This window comes from Hippopotamus amphibius, chromosome 14 (assembly GCF_030028045.1).
Source record: "Hippopotamus amphibius kiboko isolate mHipAmp2 chromosome 14, mHipAmp2.hap2, whole genome shotgun sequence".
Taxonomy (NCBI): domain Eukaryota; kingdom Metazoa; phylum Chordata; class Mammalia; order Artiodactyla; family Hippopotamidae; genus Hippopotamus; species Hippopotamus amphibius.
In genome coordinates, this window is record NC_080199.1 from 27,507,201 (window position 1) to 27,523,264 (window position 16,064).

General features: G+C 37.0%; 1 protein-coding gene across 1 annotated transcript; it reads left to right on the forward strand.

The window, feature by feature from the left end:
- Positions 1-8,673: 8,673 nt before the first annotated feature.
- Positions 8,674-10,750, forward strand: LOC130835786 (nuclear receptor coactivator 4-like). The gene is given in 1 exon segment (XM_057707637.1): positions 8,674-10,750. A coding segment is annotated over 1 exon segment (1,875 nt). The 5' UTR covers positions 8,674-8,691; the 3' UTR covers positions 10,567-10,750.
- Positions 10,751-16,064: the final 5,314 nt, after the last annotated feature.

A 16,064-nucleotide genomic window follows, 5' to 3' on the forward strand; every position in this document is an offset into this window, starting at 1 on the left:
TAACCATTTGGATCTCCAGAAATTAGTGTTAGTTCAGAGTCTGTGTCCAGAAATCCTCAAAAGGTGATTATTTTCCCTCCTGCAACGTACCAGGTGTCACCTTAGAAAATGGCTGCAAGTACATTTTTGAAATCCTGGGAGGAAAACAATATAAATTGTTGGCATATAAAAAGGTTCTTTTCTCAAGGGGACATATTTTCCCATTCAATAATGAGGCTCTGGATCTGTGAACTGACACAAGTCTGGAAATTGAGGACTCACTTTTGATGATTCAAGGGAGACTCCTTTTCAGTAGAACTAGAGATTTTCTCCTTATACAGATTAATTGACTTCAATAGATTATTGCTATTTCAGTTCTTGAGACTATGATCAACTAGCCAACACAAAACATCTCTGTAAGTCATAAGATGTTTTTTCTACTCTTTTGAATGAGTTATGCGTTACAGTAACCATGCCCACCTTAACTTTGAAGATTAAGTGACAACAATTGGACCCTTTAACCTAGCGATCCTATTATCCCAATAAATAATAATAATTATGGATAGTAATAGCTATTTACTAAAATATTAATGTCAGATTAAAGTTATCAGTGGCAGGTCACAATTCCTTTCTCTTTTTTACACCAAAAGTCAGAATTTGCCTACAACAGAGAATACAGAAGTAATATCACCTGCTGAATATTTAAGCAAAGGTTCATCAGTCTGCATCAGCCTGGAAAAGTCTGATATGTCTTAGTGAAGAACATGATTTGGGAATCTTTTGAGAAGCAAGCCTGGTTTAATGTTTTACTTCAAATGAGACGAGTAGAGCAAGCATGCTACTCTGCTGACTTCTAGTGATCCTGGGTGTTTTGATTTTAATAAGATAAACATGTTTATTTCCCACTGTAACAATAACATTTTGTATTATATTTTGGTATTTTTTTCTGACCTTTATTGAAGTATAATTGCTTTACACTCTTGTGCCAGTTTCCACTGTACAACAAAGTGAATCAGCTGTATTTATACATATATGCCCATATCCCCTCCCGCTTGAGCCTGCCTCACACCCTCCATATCCCACCCGTCTAGGTCATCACTAATCATTGAATTGATCTCCCTGTGTTATGCAGTAGCTTCTCACTAGCTATCTGTTTCACATTTGGTAGTGTATATATGTCAATGCTACTCTCTCACTTCATGCCAGCTTCCCCTTCCCCCACCTTCCCACCTCCCCCCTACCCGTATCCTCAATCCTGTTCTCTACATCTGCATCTTCATTCTTGCCCTACCACTGGGTTCATCAGTGTATGGTATTGTTTTAACAGGAACTGATCTTATATGTTACACTGCATACATACATACTTAAAACAATTCAGATGCATACAGTTCACAGGAAATGACCACCCTGACTGCAGTTTAGGCACATATGTGTACATACCCTTATATAGTTAAATTACAGAGGCAGAGAAATGTTAACAATCACAACTTTAATGAAACACATGGGAATGTTTTCCTTAGAGTCAAATTTTCTCCCAAAGGTGGCTTCCTGCCAACTCTTTTTTATGGTTCAAATTTTGTCAGCATTTTATTAAATGAACATTTTTATTAAAATGAGTTATATAAATAAATGCAGCTTTTAAGACTTAATAAAGTTGTCATTCAAATTTAAAATACTTTTTTCCGGAATTGCGTAACAATATTAAACCACGTATATTCATACTATAAGTACATCAAGTTTTTAAATTTACACACGAAATATATGACACATATTAGATACAAGTTATTATTGAGAATATTTTCCTTGAAAACATTTTAATAACTTTTACCATAGTTATTCACAACTTCAAAATAGTCAGAAAACTTAAATTATATGAGCAAAACATTCTGATGACAATAAAACCTTAATGAATCCATGTGCGTAGTTCATATATTCACAAAACTAAATAGTACATGGCTTTCACTCCCTTCAAATATGTTTAATGTAACTGAAACATAAGCCCCATATAAACCATAGTTTTTAATTCTACCCCATCCTATATTTAAAAAAAGAAATATGTATATTATTTAATATATCTCATATATTTTCATATTATATATAATAAATATGTTATAAATTATATATATAAAAGAATATATATCTTATATTAAAGAAAGAATGAGAGCTAGAGAGAGAGAAGGGAAGTAAAAGAAAGAAAGGAAGGAAGAAAGAGGAAGAAAAGAAGGAAGGAAAAAAGGAAGAAAGAAAGGAATAAAAAGGAAGAAATAGAAAGGAAGGAATGAGGAAAGAAATTATAAGTGTTTACTTTTACAGTACAGAACTTAAGTTCCGACCACATTGGCTCTGTTTTCTCAGATTTTATCTAAAACTTTCGAGTTATAGGGGTATGCACAATTTCCTTTCTAGTAAATCAAATTAAAAAGAAAAATCCCTATACAGATTTAAATTAAATTAAAATTGAAATGCAAAACCAAATATAAATTCTAAAATAAAGCACTCTGAAATCATTTAAGGAAAAATGATTTGTTTTTCCTCACTCAATGACAATATATTTTAATGTATTCAACAATGAAGTGAATAGATAACCATGAATCTTCATGCTTAACCATAAACTTGCTTCCTAGTGAAATAAAATATATGCCAACCTCAGCTATGACACAAAACCAAGCAATCTGTATATTTTGAATTGTTAAAAAACAAACCCAAAACCCAAAAAATTCTAGACCTTTCTCTCTCTCTCACACACACACATTTATCTGCAGTTTATATAACTATACATAAGTGGTAAATCACCTCTAGATCTTCCTAATCCACGATTGTAAAATGAGTTCTGTTACTGTTATTTTGGTGAAATTCTCATACATTACACAATAATTATATATGATCAAATATACAATTTTAATTATACAGGACTTCAAAACATTTCTTCTATTCATTATCAAAGGTGGGTATGGCTTTTTCAAAAGAATAAGAGATTAGAAACTAGTGAACACAAGATAATGGGCTACTTCTCAGTTTGTCAGTTGTATTGTCCTTAAGCCATTTTGGGGAGTTCCCTGGTGGTCCAGTGGTTAGGACTCAGCGCTTTCACTGCCCAAGCCCCGGGTTCCATCCCTGGTAAGGAAGCTAAGATACACCAAGCCACACAGCACGGCCAAAAAAAAAAAAAAAAGAGTCATTTTGCCCTCTTGAACTTTAATTTTCTCAATTAAAAATAAGAATCATAATTTTTTTAACGCCTACTGCAAAGGGTTTCTGTGAAATTTAATTACTAATTCTCAAGATCCTAAGCCGATTTCCTGGCCTATATAACACTATGTTAGCAACTGGAAAACTTTCAGCTATTGCTCTGAGAACATCTTCCTCTTTAAGAACATCTTCCACTGAGAATATCACCCTCCTCTGACTACTCACAATTGTCTATCTTAACGCTCTGTTTTGTCATGAAACCTTCTCTGGTTACTGGAAATTGTGTTAATTTTTGTTTTGCTTTGTTTTTCCCTACCACCTACTTGGAAAATGCATTTGGCATTTGATTGCATTTTCCTCAATACAATGATAAGTGCACATTTTTTTTTTACCTTGTAATAGAATTTGGACTATATCCTATACTCATTGTGCACTCTTTGCGGCACCCAGGGCACGCTAGACATTCACTAACAATAAACGCAGGCAACATTAACATAAATAGTAAACTTCCAATAGTAGATATTTTACACAATATAAATTCTGACACTAATTTACACTGAAAGTTATTCCATGTACTTTGTACTGATTAAGTTATTCTGTGTACTAACATACTAACAATGTTATGCCATGAATATTTTTTCTAAAGCCTGTGTGGGGACAATTCTCTAAGAGTCTCTTGCATTTTTGCATGTCTTGTGAGCAGAGTCACTGAATACCTTTTCCTGCACTATTTTTCCAATGATATTTGTATAATAAAGCCTTTGAAGATGAAAATAGGGTATCTCTCTGGAGAGGCATGCTTGGTGCTGACTATGTGAAAAAAAAATTCAGGTTTTCTAAGCTTAGGTTTCCCCTCGCACAACCCTTTACATGCACTGTTGTCATCCAGTTCGGTTCACATCACCCCATGCTAGAGAAATAAACTGTCCTTCGTTTCTATCCTAAAAGTCTCTTGTGTTCTGCCAGCATCCACAAAATTGTGACAGACTACTTCCTTATTTCAGAAGTGGGGTGAAATATCTCAACTTTCACAGTCCTTGATAAAGTCTACATTTAATAAGCCACTTTTCAATAAGGACAAACATAAAGTCAGAGAAGTTTAAAATGGGATTAAACTTCTAGAGATCAGTTTTCCAATTCTCTCACAACCTAAGTGAAAAACTTGAATTATGGAAATAAACTGGCTTTCTCAAATGTGTTGTGTGTTAATGGGAGGGCAGGGACTAAATTCGAGGTTTCATAATTCCTATCAATGATAATACCCCCCAAATTGCAGAATATCTAATACACATTTGAGCTTGATTAATGTAACTCTAATGTGTAGCTTGTTTCTATCCACCTTTTCAGAATGAGTTTATGAAACCTGTATGAACTTCTACTAAATTGATGCTGTGCAACAAACACTCTTTAGTGCTTTAAAACAATCTTTTGTTTTGTTTTGTTTTGCTTAAGATTTATGAGTATAGTGGAACAGCTGTGGCTTTGCTGGGTTTTCCTGAGCTTGGGCCTGGTTGGGTTGGCTCAGCCTCATGAGGTTCAATGTGGTTCCACTGTACTGGGTTTGACCTTAATTTGCTTACTCAGTTTAGCCTTTATGTAGCTTCTCATTTTCATTTCATAGTCCAGACTAAAAGGGATTCTACCACGTGGGACATGCTGTTATAAAAAGGGCTGAAAAAGAATGCCTAAGACAAGCTATGAAATGCACTCATAGCTTCTGTTTGAAAATGGCAAAGGTCATATCTTCTCAAATCCCACTGTTCAACACAGTTCACACAGCCAAGATGAAAGTTCAGAAGCCTACAATGAAATGGGAATGCATAGAAAGGGTGGGAAGGAAATAAATAACTGAAATAATAAGAAAAAACACCATATACACACCAAAGATTTCAACTACAATTTTACAATGCTTACCTCCAAATATATTCATATATACACACACACACATATGGATTTATATGTATATTTGTATATCTATGTATATTTGTATATACGTGCATATATATATACACAAAACTTGGATTTCTCTCTCTTTCTCTTTCTGTGTATGTGTTTCAGCCTATTCATATCTGCTAATCACTGTTGTCATCTATACACAATTGGATTCATGTTTTTCTTCACAAGGGTTCCATTTTCTCCTAAATTTTCCATTCTGTGTCCTAAGCCTAAAACTCAGGAAATGATTCTATAATTCTCTGAACCTCATCCCTAAAAGCAACCTTTGCCAAGTGCTTTTAATCTCCAGTTTATTGAGGCATTACAGAAAAATACATCCTTTTTAGATGCAAATTTAGATGCTCTTCAGCCATCTAGAGCACTGGGTAGTCTAAAAGCATTGGAAGTTCATTTGACTGAGTTGCAAGCACGTGTCTCGCATGTTTCTGCACGCCTTGTGAGTAGGAGCAAGAAATTTCTTTGTTCCACACTATTTTTACAAAGATAGTTATATAACAAACAGTGTTGGATAGAGATAGTGTCTCACTCTGGACTGCAGCTGGTTTGTATGTTGTCTCGTATAATAAAGATAACTACCCTCTGGGCAAAGGTTAGACTGATTAACCACTTATTACAAAAGAGTCATTTTCCCAAAGCACATGATTCCTCTCCTTTAATTTAACCCACTGAATGTGAAGGCATCAGGTGGTCCTCTTTGCATCACCCCGTGGAACTGGGGCATGTGAGGACAGGCACAAATACTGATATCCTGTCTACTACATTCTGTGATTAATAAACTGTTGTCTCTGACCCAAGTTTCTCAGGTTTTTTACTATCATCTATGAATATGTGGCAGGCTAACTTGTCATTGAGAAAGTAGAGTAAAATCTCATATACTTCACTGGTCTTGACAGCTGTAAGTGCCTCTATAAATTCAAGGTTGTTCTTTTCAACTAGACACTTAAAATGCCCGTGTAATGCTAGTCCTGTTAGTTAGTAGTTCTGAGATCCAGTACTTTCCACAAAGTCATGAATTCTTTGTTTTAACTCATGTTCCTTTTCATGAGATAAGCTCACCATCTATTTTTAGAAATCATAAACCACTGAAAGATTCGTTTTGCTTCCCACCACTAAATCTGAAAGCCAATCTTTTCCCCTTTCCTTATGCTTTTATTTTCCCTCATATTCAAATAAAAGAGACATTCCATTTTCTGTGTCTTTCAGTTCCTCTCCCTGATCATTCTCAAAAGCATTTTCCCTTTTTTTAGGAACTCACTAGCCATTTTAAACAATATAACAAACCCTAAAAATGATTAATCAAAATTAGCAACCAAAAAAATTTCTTTATTGCATTTTCCATTCTAGCCACAATTCTTACCTATAGAAATTACCTTCACACATGTATTTATTTAAAAGGGCGGGTTCAATCCCACTATTGGGCATATACCCAGAGAAAACCATAATTCAAAAAGATACATGTACCACAATGTTAATTGCAGCATTATTTACAATAGCCAGGACATGGAAGCAACCTAAATGTCCATTGACAGATGAATGGATAAAGAAGATGTGGCACACAGATACAATGGAATATAACTCAGCCATAAAAAGGAATGGAATTGAGCTATCTGTAGTGAGGTGGATGGACCCAGAGTGTGTCATGCAGAGGGAAGTAAATCAGAAAGAGAAAAACAAATACCATATGCTAATGCATATATATGGAATCTAGAAAAATGGTACTGATGAACCTAGTGACAGGGCAGGAATAGAGATGCAGACATGGAGAACGGAACTGAGGTGAGGACATGGGGGCGGGGGGAGGGGGAGGGGAAAGGGAAGCTGGGACGCAGTGCAGAGACTAGCATTGACATATACACACTACCAAATGTCAAACAGATAGCCAGAGGGAAGCTGCTGCAGAGCACAGGGAGATCAGCTCTATGCTTTGTGAAGACCTAAGGGTGGAGGGAGCCTTAAGAGGGAGGGGATATGGGGATATATTATACATATAGCTGATGCACTTTGTGGTACAGCAGAAAGTAACACAATACTGTAAAACAATTATACTCCAATAAAGAAAAAAAATGAAAAAAAAAAGGCTGGTTAATTTGCTTTCCAAATTTTATCATCTTTCAATGTTTCTTCAATTCACCTTCATGATTTGAACAAAATCCTCCTTGTTAACATTAATTATAGGATGGTATAACCAATTCATATCACATAGGTAAAAATTTTATTTGTTGTAAACACTGAGCATTTAAAAATCGATTGCTCCTTCTTGAGACGCTTTCTATTTTTGTCCTTTTGACAGTATACCATCCTGGCATTTCTGCTACCTGACTGACTGCTCTGTTTCATTCAATTTGGTTATCTTTACATCTTCACCTATTCAAACATTTAACATGAAGATCTTTAAAGCATAATCATATGAACCCTTTCCTCTTTTCTCTTACTTGGTACAATCATCCACTATCATGCCTTCATATTACATTCTCACAAGCAATGTAGGAGAGATCCAGTTCCTCTACATCCTCACCAGCATTTTGTGCTATTTCTGTTTCTTCATTTATCCATTCTGATATGTGTGTAATGAAATCCCATTGTGGTTTTAATTTTCATTTCCATAACAGCTAATGATATTGAAACGCCTTTTCACAGGCTCATTTACCTTTTTGGTAAAATGCTATAAATGCCTTTGCCTATTTTCTAATCTGATTTTTTTTTTTTTTTTTTACTGCTGAGTTTTGAGACACTTTTGTATATTTTGATAAAAATCCTTTTCTGGATATTTAGATTGTAAGTGTTTTCCCCAGTCTGTAATGGTCTTTTTTACTCTTTTCACAGGGTCCCCTATAGGTAAAATGTTTTAAATTTTGATGAAATACAATTTGTCAATTTTCTTTTTGTCTACCATTCTTTTGGTGTCAAGTCCAAGAACTGTTAGCCTGGCTATAGGTCCTAAAGACTCTCTCTTAGTTTTTCTTTCTAAAATTTTACTGTTTCATATTTTATATCAATAGGACTGAACAGGCAGAGTAAGCTGAGGCTAGACAACATCTCACTTCCCCCCACCATTTCTCTAGTGACCAGCTGGAAGCTGAGCCTGCCTGCCCACACTACAGCAACATGGCAGTATAAGTTCTCCCCTCCTTCACCCTTCTACTGGTGTCAGTGAGATCCAATGGCAAGCTGATCTTACACCCATTTGGAGGCAATGAGTTGGTGCATGTTGGTGCCTCACTTTTGGGGGGAAAGTGTCAGTAGAACCAAAGAACTTCCAATCTAACCACCTGCAACCAGGCAGTAAGAGTCAGTGCCAGGAACAGCAGGAAACTGAAACAAGGAGTACGCTGAGGCTAGACAACATCTCAAAACCCTAACCCTAACCCTAACTTCAGCCTAAGTCGTAAAGTGTTGATATCAGTAGACTGCGGAATGGAGCCACTAAGAAAACCGTATAAAACAACACACTCAAAAAACACTATAGTTTTTCGGCCCTGGGCTTGTGTTGGGCTGTGTCTCCGTCCTAGAAGGTCTCCTCCAATCGGATCGCCCCGAGCGGCGCTCGGAGGTGGAACAGGGAGCAGAATGAGTACCTCACGGGACCAGAGTGGCTGCTCCAGTAACAGAGAACCCCTTTTGAGGTGTTGTGATGCACGGAGGGACTTGGAGCTTGCTATTGGTGGAGTTCTCCGGGCTGAACAGTAAATTAAAGATAACTTGCGAGAGGTCAAAGCCCAGATTCACAGTTGCATAAGTCGTCACCTGGAATGCCTTCGAAGCCATGAGGTGTGGCTGTATGAACAGGTAGATCTCATCTATCAGCTTAAAGACGAGACACTTCAGCACCAGGCCCAACAGCTCTACTGGTAACTGGGCAAGTTCAATTGTTTTATCCATCAACTGGAGTGCACCCAAAACAAAGATCTAGCCAATCAAGTTTCCGTGTGCCTGGAGAGAATGGGCAGTTTGACCCTCAAACCTGAAGATTCGACTGTCCTACTCTTTGAAGCTGACGTAACTGCCCTGCGCCAGGCAATCACCACGTTTGGGTGTCTCAAGACCATTCAAATTCCTGAGCACCTGATGGCTCATGCCAGTTCATCAAATATTGGGCCCTTCCTGGAGAAGAGAGGCTATATCCCGTTGCCAGAGCAGAAGTCAGCATCCAGCACCACAGCTGTCCCTCTCAGCGAATGGCTTCTTGGAAGCAAACCTGCCAACAGCCACCCGGCTCCTTACATACCCAGTACCAACCTCCAGGACTGGCTCACCCAAAAGCAGACCTTGGAGAATAGTCAGACTTCTGCCAGAGCCTGCAGTTTCTTCAGTAATGTCTGGGGCAACCTAAAGGGCTTGGAAAACTGGCTCCACAAGAGTCAGCAACAAGAAGTTTCTGAAAAACCAAGTTACCAGAAGTGTAACAGCTCTTCTACTGCCAGTTCTTATGCCATTGAAATGGAAAAGACTGGAGATCTAGAGCTTCTTGATCAAGATGAGATGGACCTTTCTGATTGGCTGGTGACTCCCCAGGAATCCCATAAGCCTGAGAAGCCTGGGAATGGCAGCTGTGAAACCAGTGAAAAGTTTAAGCTCTTGTTCCAAGTGTTCCAGGAGTCCTATAGTGTGAGTGATTGGCTTGTCAAGCCTGATTCCTGTACCAGTTGTCAGGGTAACCAGCCCAAAGGTGTGGAGATTGAGAACCTGGGCAGTCTGAAGTGCCTGAATGACCACTTGGAGGCCAAGAAACCCTTGTCCACTCCCAGTGTGATTACTGAGGATTGGCTTGTCCAGAACCATCAAGACCCGTATAAAGAAGAGGAGGTCCGCAAAGCCAATGAGCCCTGCACAAGCTTTGCAGAATGCGTGTGTGATGAAAATTGTAAGAAGGAAGCTCTGTGTAAATGGCTTCTGAAGAAAGAAGGAGAGGATAAAAATGGTATGCCTGTGGAACCAAAACCTGAACCTGAGAAACACAGAGATTCCCTGAATATGTGGCTGTGTCCATCCAGAAAAGAGGCAACAGAACAAGCTAAGGCATCAAAGGCAATGGCTTCTAGAATTGCTGATTCCTTCCAAATGATAAGGAACAGTCCTTTGTCAGAGTGGCTCATTACCCCTTCATGCAAAGAAGGATGTCCCAAGGAAGTGCCTCTTACAGAGGACAGCGCTAGCAAACAAAAGCTTACAAGTCCCTTGGCCACTTCCTGGTGTCCCTTTAACACAGCTGACTGGGTCTCACCAGGAAAGAAGACAGGAAATCTTAGCCAGTTATCCTCAGGAGAAGACAAGTGGCTACTTCAAAAGAAGGCCAAGGAAGTATTACTTAATTCGCCCCTACAGGAGGAGCACAGCTTTCCCCCAGACTGTTATGGCCTCCCAGCAGTGTGTGATCTCTTTGCTTGTATGCAGCTTAAAGTTGATAAAGAAAAATGGTTGTATCGAACTCCTCTACAGATGTGAAGGAATGGAGTACTAGAGTCAAGCAAATTTTCTGCAGATTATCACAAATCCATAAGCTGAGTGACTGCGGCTTGCCAAATCATTGTTTCTGGGTCTGATGTAGTTCCTTTCTTGCCTAATTTTGAATTAGTAAAGAGAAATAAGTGGTAAAATTATGAGTTACTATGTAAAAGAAAAAGGCTGTTTGTTGATGCTGAGGCAATTCAGTTCCTTCTTACAGAAGTATTAATTCACCACACTAGAAACACAGTGTCTTAGTGGGTAGGTCTTTTTCATAAGCCTCCATGGCTCCTTAGACTGGGTTGTTATTAAAAGTACATTAAAGCACTGTAGTTTTAAAAATGAAATAGTTCTATAATCAAGGTGTGTTGATGTATTCTAAAGCTAGTAAACTTACCTAACTTTTTGAATGCCCTTCTCCGGGTGCTTCCCTTGTTGTGGGTTTTCTTCCATTTATGGTGAATTCTTCTGTTTAATTAATATACAATATATTTCACACAAATAATTAACTTTGCCAATATAGTGGGTTTTTTCCTTACCAAAACATGTATTAACAATCTTGGCAATTTTTGACATTAATTACAAAACATTTTAGCTTACATGCCAGATTCCATATTATTTTTCTTCTTTTGAAAGAAACTGAGCTATTGCAAGTTTTGTCTTTTTTCCCTTCTCTAAACGTTATTATTAAAATATCTAGACAGCTCTTTCAGAAGGGCTCCATGTTGTTTAAAGACTATATTCAGGGTAATCCTAGCCTCTTTCAGGATATTCTGAAGAACTATAGGCAGAAGAGCCCCAGTGCTAATTAATCAAAAAGCAAAAGGCAAGACATGTTGGAAATGTAGTACTTGAACTATTCACTATCCTGTTATTGGTGCATCCTGTGTAAATGGAAGCTGAATCTGACACCTGGTGCTTTTGACTAGGATTAAATTAAATGGCCTTTCACTGCAAGCATAGCATACCTATTCCTCTAAAAGTATAATGCAGTGACATTTTAGTGAATAGGCTGTTTTGAACACTTGTGCCTTGGGGTGTTTATTGAAGCTTTATGAAAACTATTGATGTTTCCTTAGTGTCCTTAAAGTTATACCCATGCTTTAAAAAGTTACTCTGCAGGAGAGAGATGGTGTTTATACCATGTTTTAAGATTCTCTAAGATGAGACATCTTAGCTGCTTTCCAGGCTTTTAAACTATTAAGCCACTCAACTTGCCTGTGTTATTGGAAATACTTTTAAAGTTTGTGACGTGGTCATCTAGAGAGCCCTTTTGGGGAAACGTCACAGTCCCAGTGTCATTGCCATACAGCTTCATTAGAATTCTTGAACCATAGCTGAAACGAGCCTATTATTTTTTTAGTTCGCCCAGGTGCCATTCAGAACTTTAAAACTAAAGGTGGTGGGTAAAAACTTAAGGAGCCTTTCCATTATCTTAGGTTGCAGGAAACTTTGTAGTTTTTGAGGTTTAACACAGTGTGTGTCCCTAAATTAACATTAATCTCTATGCTAATGAGTATGTAAAACATTCTTTTGCATTGATGCATTTTGTACCTCTCTCCATTAAAAGCATAACAGCTAAAAAAAAAAAAAAAAAACACTATAAATAAATCAAGACAGTATTCTACAAGAAAAACTAAAAGGGAAATAATGAGAGTCACTATAAAATGGTAAAGGCTACAATTGCTCAGTATAGATATTCATATATATGGATGTCTGTATCATATTTATGTGTGTGAATACATATGAAAAGATAAATTATGGTAAGGATAGATATAACTTTTCTTAGAAACTAGAAATTCTCATCATAATGAGAGCTTTAAATATGCCTTTCTCAGGGCTTCCCTGGTGGCACAGTGGTTAAGAATCCTCCTGCCAATGCAGCAGACACGGGTTCGACCCATGGTCCAGGAAGATCCCACATGCCTTGGAGCAACTAAGCCCATGTGCCACAACTACAGAGCCTGCACTCTAGAGCCTGTGAGCCACAGCTACTGAGCCTACGTGCTGCAACTACTGAAGCCCACATGCCTAGAGCCCATGCTCCGCAACAAGAGAAGCCACCACAATAAGAAGCCCACGCACTGCAATGAAGAGTAGCCCCCGCTCGTGGCAACTACAGAAAGCCCACGCGCAGCAGCCAAGACCCAACACAGACAATCAATAAAAATAAAATAAATAAATCAAATTTAAAAAATAAATCAATGAAAATAAACATAAATATGCCTTTCTCAATTTTTGATAGATCAAGCAGATAAAAATGTAATAATATAGAAGATTTTAACATCATAATAAATAATCTTCATTAACCTTATATGGAACTCAAAGTAATAATTAGAGAGAAGCCTTTTATTTTATATTTCATTTTCTCCTGAATACAATGTTTATAAAAAATTGACAGTGTTGTAGGCTACACAGCACATTACAAAGAATCTCAAAGACTTGGTATCATGCAGATATTTTTAAAGCATTGTAATTAAGTTAGAATTCATTTTCAGGACAGTAAAAATAATGGCCATATATTAAGAGTTGAGTCATATCCTCCCAAAAGACATGTTGAAGTCCTATTACCAGGTACCTCTGAAAGCAACCTTATTTGCAAATAGGATCTTTGCTGATATAATCAAGTTAAAACAAGGTTGTGCTGGATTACAGTAAATCGTAATCCAATGATTAGTGTTCTTAGAAGAGGAGAGGAATTTGGACACAAATATGCACAAAAGTAAGATAGTGTGAAAACACAGACACACAGGAGAGAACACCATATGAAGAGAGAGGCAGAGGTTAGAGTAATGCACCTATAAGCCAAGGAATTCCAAAGACTTCCAGCAACCACCAGAAGTGAGGAGAGAGGCATGGAACAGATTCTCCCTCAGAACCTCCAGAGTGAATCCTGCTGATACCTGGATTTTGGATTTCTGCTTTCCAGAACTGTAAAAGAATTTTTTCTGTTGTTTTAAACCACCTAGTTTGTGGTAATTTATTATGGAAGCTCTAGAAAAGTAATACACTATACTTTTGTATATTAAAACAAAATCCAGGTAAAGAAGTGATGGATTAAAGAAGAAACTGTAAAAAAAATTTAAAAACAGTTATTACCGGGACTTGCCTGGTGGCTCGTGGTTAGGAATCTGCCTACCAATGCAGGTGACACTGGTTTGATTCCTAGTCCAGGAAGATCCCACATACCATGGAGCAACTAAACCCGTGCACCACAACTTCTGAGCCTGTGCTGTAGAGCCGGCGAGCCACAACTACTGAGCGCATGGGCTTTAGGGTCTGCACTTCGCAACAAGAGAAGCCACTGTAATGAGAAGCTCACACACTGAAATGAGAGCTGCCTCCGCTCGCCACAACTAGAGAAAGCCCGGTCGCAGCAACAAATACCCAATGCAGCCAAAATAAATAAATAAATAAAATATAAAAAAAAAACAAAAAACACAAACAGTATTACCAACAACTGCTTAACATAATTCAATTGAACATGGAAAATTCACCAAGGAAAACAGTATACTAGATCATAAACAGATTTTCAGTGAATTTCAAAGGATTATAAATAAACACATATATGCTTTAACTGCAACTACATTAAATTTAAAATCTAAAATAATAAGATAACCAGAAAAAACAAAATATTTGGAAATTAGGTAAACCTTTTTTAAAGAATTAATGAGTGAAAGAGTAAATCATATAAACTATTTCTTATTGAATCATAATGAAAAGATAGCATTTCAGAATTTATGCTGCTTCCAAAGCATTCCAATTAGGGAGGTGTTTGAAGAAGCTTATATAACATAGAGAAAACAGTTTAAAATCAGTTATCTAAACTTCATCTTTAAAAAGTATAGTAAGAAAAGTAAATAAGAGTAAAACTAAGCAATAGAAAGGAAACAATACAATAAGGGCAGAAAACTGACAAACATCAGGGAATGTCAAATAAGCAAAAAGTTGTTTATTTAAAAAAAGAAAAAAGAAAACCATAAATTAACATATCAGAAACAAAAGGATCATTACTATCTATATTTCAGGAATTAGAAGGTCACTAAATGAAACATAAATATGTTTATGATAATTAATTTGAAATGGTTAAATTTCTGGAAAATTATAATTTAGCAAAGTTAATAATAATAAGGTGAAAAGATGCTCAACATCACTCATCATCAGAGAAATGCAAGTCAAAGCCACAACGAGGTATCACCTCACACCAGTCAGAATGGCCATCATCACAAAATCTGGAAACAACAAATGTTGGAGAGGGTGTGGAGAAAAGGGAACTCTCCTGCACTGTTGGTGGGAATGTAAGTTGGTACAGCCACTATGGAAAACAATTTGGAGGTTCCTTCAAAAACTACAAATAGAACTACCATATGATCCAGTCATCCCACTCCTGGGCATATACCCAAAGAAAACCATAATCCCAAAAGAAACTTGTACCATAATGCTTGTTGCAGCACTATTTACAATAGCCAGGACATGGAAGCAACCTAAATGCCCATCAACAAATGAATGGATACAGAAGATGTGGCATATATATACAATGGAATATTACTCAGCTATAAAAAGGGATGAGATGGAGCTATATGTAATGAGGTGGATAGAACTACAATCTGTCATACAGAGTGAAGTAAGTCAGAAAGAGAAGGACAAATATTGTATGCTAACACACATATATGGAATCTAAAAATGGTACTGATGAACTCAGTGACAAGAACAAGGACGCAGATGCAGAGAATGGACTGGAGAACTCGAGGTATGGGAGGGGGCGGGGGGTGAAGGGGAAACTGAGACGAAGCGAGAGAGTAGCACAGACATATATATACTACCAACTGTAAAATAGTCAGTGGGTAGTTGTTGTATAACAAAGGGAGTCCAACTCGAGGATGGAAGATGCCTTAGAGGACTGGGGCTGGGAGGGTGGGGGGGACTCGAGGGTGGGGGAGTCAAGGAAGGGAGGGAATACGGGGATATGTGTATAAAAACAGATGATTGAACCTGGTGTACCCCCCAAAAAAAATAAATAAATAAAAAATAATAATAAGAAATACAAAATCTAAATAGTCCTCATCTATTCAATAAACTGAATTCTTATTTATAAATTTTACCACAAACTAAACTATAGTCTTAGTTTCTCCTTAATTAGTGAACTCAGTCAAATATTTAATGAAGAAGATTAAATTAAATTAGATTCTGATATTTTCAAAAGTTGATTACCAAGGAACAAAATGATTAAGAAAATAAAATTAAATTGCTAATACTTTTAAGAGAACAATAGGCAAAAATAAAGACAAATGTACCTTTTCCCCCCAGAAAAATCTGAGTAGGCAACAGAAACCATTACTGCTTCAATTCAACCACAATGTTGAGAATATACATCAAACCCATTTATTTAAGAATAAAGATAAACCAAAGGATTAAGGAAAAAATAAGACATTTATAGAACATGATACTGAAGAATAAATAACTTGAATGGCTACATTACAACCAAGCCTAATTTCAAA